The sequence below is a fragment of the Delphinus delphis genome, chromosome 19, assembly GCF_949987515.2.
Source record: "Delphinus delphis chromosome 19, mDelDel1.2, whole genome shotgun sequence".
NCBI classification, from domain to species: Eukaryota; Metazoa; Chordata; class Mammalia; order Artiodactyla; family Delphinidae; genus Delphinus; species Delphinus delphis.
This window is the reverse complement of record NC_082701.1, coordinates 50919866-50927308: the sequence shown is the minus strand read 5'-3', so window position 1 is coordinate 50927308 and position 7443 is coordinate 50919866. Positions and strand designations below refer to the sequence as shown.

Sequence of the window (7443 nt, the reverse complement as noted above, 5' to 3'; positions counted from 1 at the left end):
GATCTCAAGATAGTATACGTGATGGAGCAATCTAGGAGGTAGATGCTTGGACACTGGATGGAAGAGATCAAAGCTGGGGAGTGGGCCCCCAAGGGCTGGGTAACTCCCGGGTCACCCAAATCCACCCCCCACCCCCTTCCCAGGGCTCTTCCAAATGCTCAGAAAGGAACAACCTGCACACAGGGCTCCCTGTATGATATATATTTATATATATAATTGCTCTCATTTTATTGTACTTTATCCTCTTTTTACAGTAGATCTGACACAGGCATTAAATAACTGCAGAGAGAGACCAGTGGGGTGAGGGGAGTGCAGGAAGACATGGGGACCCAAAGGGAAGAGACTCAGATCCAGCGAGAGAAAAACAGGGGAGAGTCCATCTGTGGGTGGGATGTGGAAGCTGCAGCATCAAAAAAAAAGGAAGTCAGAGGGGAGGAAGTGAAGGACGTGGGAAAAGAAAGAGTTAAAATGCCTCTATAACTCAAGATCACAGGCAGTCCCTCATTTAACATTCTATGGGCACTATGGGGTTGTTTAAGAAGGCAAAGGGGTCTGAAGGAGACGGAAACAAGAAATTCAGAGCCTTAGATGGAGGAGGTATTTGCAATTTTCAGGCTGGCATGCAGAGAAAAAGGAAGGAGTTAGTGATTAGTTGATAACTTGCTAAGAGAAGCCAGAGAGAGAACGGTGGGGGCATATCTGGGCCCAGGGGAAGGAGGTGGAATAGTCCCATAGCCAGCTGACGTTTCCAAGGTGGCCACTGGGGACCTAGCCAAAATGGCTGCCCCTCCCCCAGGGCGCCTGGGAAGTGGAACTTGCAGGATATTCTGGGAACGCGAACAGGGGGAAGGGAGCCATCGGCAAAAACAAAGTGGACATTCAGCCTAGGTCAACCCCGCCCCTCTGAGTGCCTAGTTGGGTGACAGGAGGGACCAGAAGAGAATTTTCAAGAACCAACATGGACTTCTCCTTCAGACCCTCATTCCCAGCTCACGTAGTCAACGTGGGGTGAGAAGCCAGATGTGCCAGGAAAGAGGGAAAAGGCCACAGAGCCACCTTGTCCTCAATTACAAACGGTCCCCCTTTCAGTGGAGGGAATGGGGATGGAGAAGACCGGCCAGAGGAGGCAGACAAGTCAAAAGCCACTGAGACAGCGACTGTTGTAGATAGGCAGAAGGTGAGGGAGACAGAGGAAGGTGACAGCAGCTGAGCTGGAATGAGGGATAGAGGGCCACACTGGTGACCACTCTAACGTACAGAAATATTAAATCCCTATGCTGTGCACCTGGAACTAACGTAGTGTTGTAAGTCAATTCTCCTTCAATTTAAAAAACAGAATTGAGCGCCACCTCAGTGTGTGGAAGTAAGGGGTGAAATGAGATATGTGCGTAGGTGGGTGGGTGGGCATTTTCTATAGCTCTCGGGATAAGAGGGCGGGACAGGTGGGTAGCTGTGAGGACACCCCATTCAAAGCTACTCCAGGCCTAGAAAGGCTCCCAACTCCTCTGTGACCGTCTTGGGGTCCCATCTCCCTGTCTCTGACTGAGCTAGGGTGGGAAGAAGATGGTGGAAAATGTGGGTAGCCAGGGAATCACGACAGACATCAGGCCGGGTTCAGAAGTAAAGGAAAAGGGACTCAGACAAGCCAGAGCTCTGTTATAAAAAATACCTTTGGGGTGGGTGAGGGAGGGATCAGGCAGGGTCAGGGATATTCCAGAAGCATCCGTAGGAAAGAGGTGGGGGCGGGAGGAAGGGGCCTCAGGTTTTGTTGATGCGGAGTTTGAAGGCCACGCGCCCAGCAAACTTGTCGCGCTCGTCGTCAGTGGCGATGTTGGCGGCGTTGATGCGGCACTCCACGTTCACCTCCACGTTGGGGGTCACATTCAGGAACTTCACGGCCACCAGGGGCTGCGTGTAGTTCACCTGGGCCAGAGGAGGAGAGCGAGGCTCCAGGCCCGCAGCAACTCGGCCTCCTCCCCAGGGCCCCGCTCCCCTGCAGGAACCAGCACCCAGCCTCCCACGGGACTTACGTGGAACTTCTTGCCGTAGTAGGGGAAGTACATGAGGTCGATGCTGCCGTTAGCAGGGAACATGACGAAGTTGCCGAGATTCTCAGCATCTTCATCTCGCTGTGGGAGACGCAGGAGGGTGGGGGAGAGCATGTGAGGGAACCCAGACGCTCTCCAGACTTCCCTTTGTTCCTCCTTGACCCCCAAATTATTGTCTCATATCCGTATCCCTTGAGCGCGGAGGCTGGTGTGTTTGCGCGTGCGCAGGAGCGGGTGTCCCATCTCTTCCATCAAACTGGGAAGGCCTCCAGGGCGCTAATGAACCTGAAGCCTCCTACTGCCCTCCCATCCCAAATTCTTACCCCATCCTCAGAAATCGGTTTCTGGAGCGGAGCCAAGAGAGAACAGATAAATGAGTAAGGGCTCAGTAGGAAACAAGGAGGGGGATGAACGAAGAGGGGCAGGAAGTTCCTAGAGAGGACAGAGGTGGGGGGAGCAGGGTTCCAAGGACAACTTAGTGGTGGCAGGTGGTGCTTACAGATCAGCAGCTACCAGATACCTAAAAAGAATTGAGGGATAGGAGAGACATGGGATGGAGAGCGGAAGACATAGTCAGGGAATAGAGGAGAACATGGAAGGATTAGGGAGAGAAGCCAGAAGCAGGGCTTTGGGCGGAGTCAGGAAGGGGGTGTCTATCCACACAAAAGAGCAGACTTCTGCATCCTAGAGAGAAGCAAGAGAGGTGGCAGCCCCTTGGAGTTTGAGCCATACCGGAGCCCACTCTTACCCCCTTGTCCCTAGAGTGATGGAGCTTCTGGGAGCAAAGTAGATAGGGAGAGATGAGTGAATGACATGGAAACCATGAAGGACAAACAGGTTCGCAAAGGCCCAACAAACTCACCTTCCCCACACAGGTAACATTCATGCTCTGGTTTGCTCCTGCATAGAAGTTGATGACCTGGAGTGAGGAGAGAGAGTCGTGAGGGTTAAAGAAAGAAGTTGTCAAAGACACAAGTATCCAGCCTTCCAACCACCATCTCAGCCTCCAATGGCCCCATCTCTCTTGTTCTCTCAGCCATTCAAATATCTAAAAATCTCCCGAAGCGCAAGAGCCCCAGCAAAATAAAGCAGCTGCCAGCAGATGGTGGCCCCAGCTCCCTCCTCCGTTCCCCCTGGGAACTAAGGTCGTGAGTACCCGGTTCATCTTGATGAAGACACAGGGCTGTCCTGTGCTGTAACCATAGTGGGTGGGGTCCCCAATGCCAGAGCAGTCGCCCAGCTGGGTCCGGTTGAACTGGCAGGCACGTTTCGGGTAGTTGAGAACTCCGTTATCTGGTTGTTCGTAATAGCGCCCAGGGAGGCAGACATCATTCTTTTGGGCTTGGATGGAGTCATTGTAAGCTACGGGGGGGGTGGGGGGGGGAGAGTCACAGGCCTCATGTTCTGCTCCCAGGGTCTCCAGTCCCCTGCCCCGAGGTCCTGCACAGCCACATCACCAGCCCTATACTCACGCTCCAGGAATTTGTTGAGCTTCTGAACATGCTGGTTCCAGCTTTCAGTGTCACTGACATTGACAATGACATCTAGGTTCTCAGTCTTAGGGCGAATCATCAAGCCTAGTCAACAAAGGCGAGAGTGAGGGGTATATATAAGATGAGGGACCACACACAGAGGGAAAAAGATGGACATAGGGAACACCAGGGTGAGGGACAGGTGAAGATCCGAGATCGTCTTCCCGGGAGGGAGATCTCCTGTGAACATCTGCCACCTCCCCAGATCACAGAGCTCTCAGCTGTGGGAAATGGGAAGGCAGACTTCAAGAATTCCCCAGGGCTTCCCTGGTGGCGCAGTGGTTAAGAATCCGCCTGCCAGTGCAGGGGACATGGGTTTGAGCGCTGGTCCGGGAAGATCCCACGTGTCGCAGAGCAACTAAGCCCGTGCGCCACAACTACCGAGCCTGTGCTCTAGAGCCTGCGAGCCACAACTACTGGGCCCGTGTGCCACAACTACTGAAGCCCACAAGCCTAGAGCCCGTGCTCCGCAACAAGAGAAGCCACCGCAGTGAGAAGCCCGCACACCACAATGAAGAGTAGCCCCTGCTCGCCTCAACTAGAGAAAGCCTGCGTGGGCAATGAAGACTCAACACAGCCAAAAATAAAATAAATATTAAAAAAAAAAAGAACTCCCCAGCACATGGTGACGGGATCATCAGAACCGAACCTCTGAGAAGAGCTGACAGTTCTCAGCCTGTGAGTTCCTTTTGGATACCTGGGGGCACAAGAGCAGTTACAGTGGCTGGTGGGGGAGCCTCGTCACTCACCCGGTGTGGCCAGTCGGTCCTGGTACTTGGGAGTATGATCAGAGACCGTCTGCAGCATCACCCACATGGTGAGGGTGAACATGGCGGTGAGGAAGCCATAGAAGACGAGGTAGAAGAGGAGGATAAAGGCTAAGGAGGAGGAAACAGGGTCAGCAGGTTCCAGGTCTCCCTCGATGACCTGACCTAGCCCCACACACCCCTCTCCCACTCAGAGGTTCTGCACAGGAATGGATCGCAGAGCCTTGGGAAGCCTTCCCCTGGAAGCAAAAGGAGACAAGCTGAAAAGCGGCAGTTGTGTCTGGCTTCCAGCCATGACTCCCAGCCCTTCCTGATCCCACAGCACAGTGAAGCCCAACCTTGTGGAGGCCACAAGAGGGCTAAACTCTTGTTGCTGGTACAACTCATAGTATAGGCCGCAGTCATTTTGCCACAAATTACGTTTTCAACTCCTCAACCTTCGTGGCCCTGAAAAGGCACAATATCTGATACCACTGTATCGGTACTCATGCTTGCAGCTGTCTAGCACGATGACTTTCAAGCCGGCATTGGCCCCAATTCACAGCCAAACTCTTATCCCATCCCTCAGGGCGTGGACGTCCACACTCAAATAGCAAAATCTCTCTCTCAGAGCCCCACAAAAGCCAAACCTTGAATGAGGCTCCTGCCAAGCTACAAAGTCTCAGCTGTCCAGAACCTTCAACAGTCACCTACCCCCCAATTCACACACAGCACCCAGGGCAGAGGCAGGAGTAAACGTAGACCTCCAATAGCCTTTCAGACATAGAGCTGGTCCTTGGTGGATGTGACACGTCACTCCGTCACTCCTCAGCCTGGTGTGAGTACCTGCTGTTTCCACCACCCCAGACCCCCAGTCCTTCCATCTCAGAAGACACTTCACTCAAGAAGCCTTCTCAGATTCTCCCAAGCACTCGTGGATGCCTCCAGTCCCAGGGAGTGGACTTCAAGTTTCCTGCGGCAAGGACTGCATCGGACCCACCTCAAGTGCCCCAAGTGGCTGGGCTAATGGGGTCCGCGTTCAATTAGTGTGGATGCACTGTAAGCTGTGTCACACAATGTCTCCTGTGCTTCGACTTCCCAGCTTGAAAATCCCTTTCGGAAGAATTCCACCCCTCACTGGCACCTATGCCCAGCACGGGACCCTCAACCAGATGCAACTCCCTCCACGCCTCCCCAGTGGCGCCAAGGTATGGGTGGGTAAGGAGCCAAGCCACGCAAGCCCACAGACACACTGGGCCGGATGATGTACATGTCTCACCACTAGTGACCACTCCCTCCGCCTGCGACATCTGAGCCGAACACCCAGCCCCGAAAACCTCCCAGTGTCACCCCGGCGCAACAGCCCCCCACCCGCCAAGCAGTCACAGAAGGCTCCAAAACACCCGGTAGTAGGACACAGACAACTTCCGCTGTGAAGAACCCCCTCCAACACACTCCCCACCTCTCCAAGGCCCGCCCGCTCATGAACGTTCCCAGGGTCCAAGGGGTGGGCTCGAGCTAAAAATAGACGGGGCTGGCTAGCTAGTGAGAGTCAGAGGGAGGGAAGGGTCTCTCTTCTGGGGAAGGGGGGGCGACTGTGCGGAGCTGACCGGACTCCGACAGCGAGCGCGAGCGCCGCGGCGCGGACACGCGCTCAGAGCCCGCGACCCCCCGAGCGAGGGGGCTCCGCGGGGGACGGGAAGGCGGCAGTGACCTACTTTCTCCGCCTCCGCAGCGGCCAGCCAGGGAGATTAGACCGGCGATTCGGCGCCCTCCCAGCCCAGAGCCCGGCAGGGGGGCCGGACGCCGGGGACCCGGGAAGGGAGCTGGGGCTGCGCCGGCGGGACCTCGTGTGCTCGGGGCGTCGCCCGGTGGACCCCCAACCCCTCGCGCGGCCGGCCCCGCATACCCCAGCTGGTTCCGGTGCGGCCCATGAACTGGTGCGTCCTCGGGTTCCACACGAACTCCTTCCACTCCTCAACCACCTGCCCGCAGCTCTTCTTCTCTTTCTGAATGACCATCTTGACGGCGGGGGGCGAGTCCCGCGCGGGGCGGGGGCTACGGAGAAGCCGGGGTGCGGCGCGTGAAGCACACTCACGCACCAGAACGCGCGGGAAGCAAAGGCAGCGGGGGCGAGGGAGACCCCTCCCTCAGATATGCAGCTGCTGCAAATTCCGGGGCGCAGGGCCACACGTTGCGGGGTGCTGGCGGCGCGGCGTAGGATGCACAGAACCTAGGCCCCCCCCACTGCAATGAAAAGGGGGGTTGTCCGAGCAGGGGAGGATAAAAAGGGGAAGGGGTGCGAACGCAGCTTCACTCCCCAAACCTCCCAGAAGCAAAACGAAAAGGGATGCAAAAATAGACGGCTGCAAAACCCGAGAGAAGCGCATAAAAAATCGGGGTGCAAAGGGGCAGGGAGAGGTGGGGGAGGGGACCGCCCCGAAATCCGAGATGCAAAGAGGCTGTGGAGGAGGGTCGGGTGACCGTTCAAGGCTCTTCTGCCGAGCGGAGACCGCCACACCTGCGGTGGCTCGGCCGCGGGGGTGGGGTGGGGTGGGGACGCGCAGTTGTGGGAGACAGGCAGGGATAGGGGTCCCCCGGGCGGAGGCTCCGCTCTTCAGCAGTGCGGGGCCGGCAGCCGCGGCGTTCAGTCTATATACTCCGCGGCTCCGGGGGTGCCCGCCCCCTTTCCACCCCCCCCAAGAGGCCCCGCCTCCTCGCTGCTGGCCTGGGCGACTTCATGCATATGCAAATTTGGAGAAAGGGATTGGGCCCGCCCCCCTGACGCCTCTTCAGGACCTAGAGGTCTCTCCCTTACCCCCACTCCAGGTACTGGACTAGATCTGGGTGAGTGGAGAGGATAGAGGGCGTGTCCGGGCGGAGTAGAGGGAAAGATAACCCCCGAGAGACACAGAAGACAGAGAGGAAAACAGATATATGCTGAGGTGGGGGCCCCATCTCAGGCAGGGAGTTAGAAAGAGACTAAGATCCAGGAGACGGGGCAGAATGTGAGACGAATAGAGAAGGAGTCAGAGATCAAGAAAAACAGATCGAAGAGACCAGCTGAGGTACTACACCAGCCGGGCTGGAAGCTAGAACAGTCCTCAAAGAGATCAA

General features: G+C 56.3%; 1 protein-coding gene across 1 annotated transcript; it reads right to left on the bottom strand.

Moving 5' to 3' along the window:
* Nucleotides 1–213: 213 nt before the first annotated feature.
* On the bottom strand, nt 214–6935 carry ATP1B2 (ATPase Na+/K+ transporting subunit beta 2). Its single transcript, XM_059998162.1, has 8 exons — nt 6236–6935; nt 4330–4458; nt 3521–3625; nt 3205–3410; nt 2911–2967; nt 2031–2129; nt 1670–1923; nt 214–400 (listed from the first exon to the last, which is right to left on the bottom strand). The coding sequence occupies exons 1-7, from the start codon at nt 6345–6347 to the stop codon at nt 1759–1761; spliced, it is 873 nt and encodes a 290-aa protein (XP_059854145.1). The 5' UTR covers nt 6348–6935; the 3' UTR covers nt 214–400; nt 1670–1758.
* Between the last annotated feature and the right edge of the window lie 508 nt (nt 6936–7443).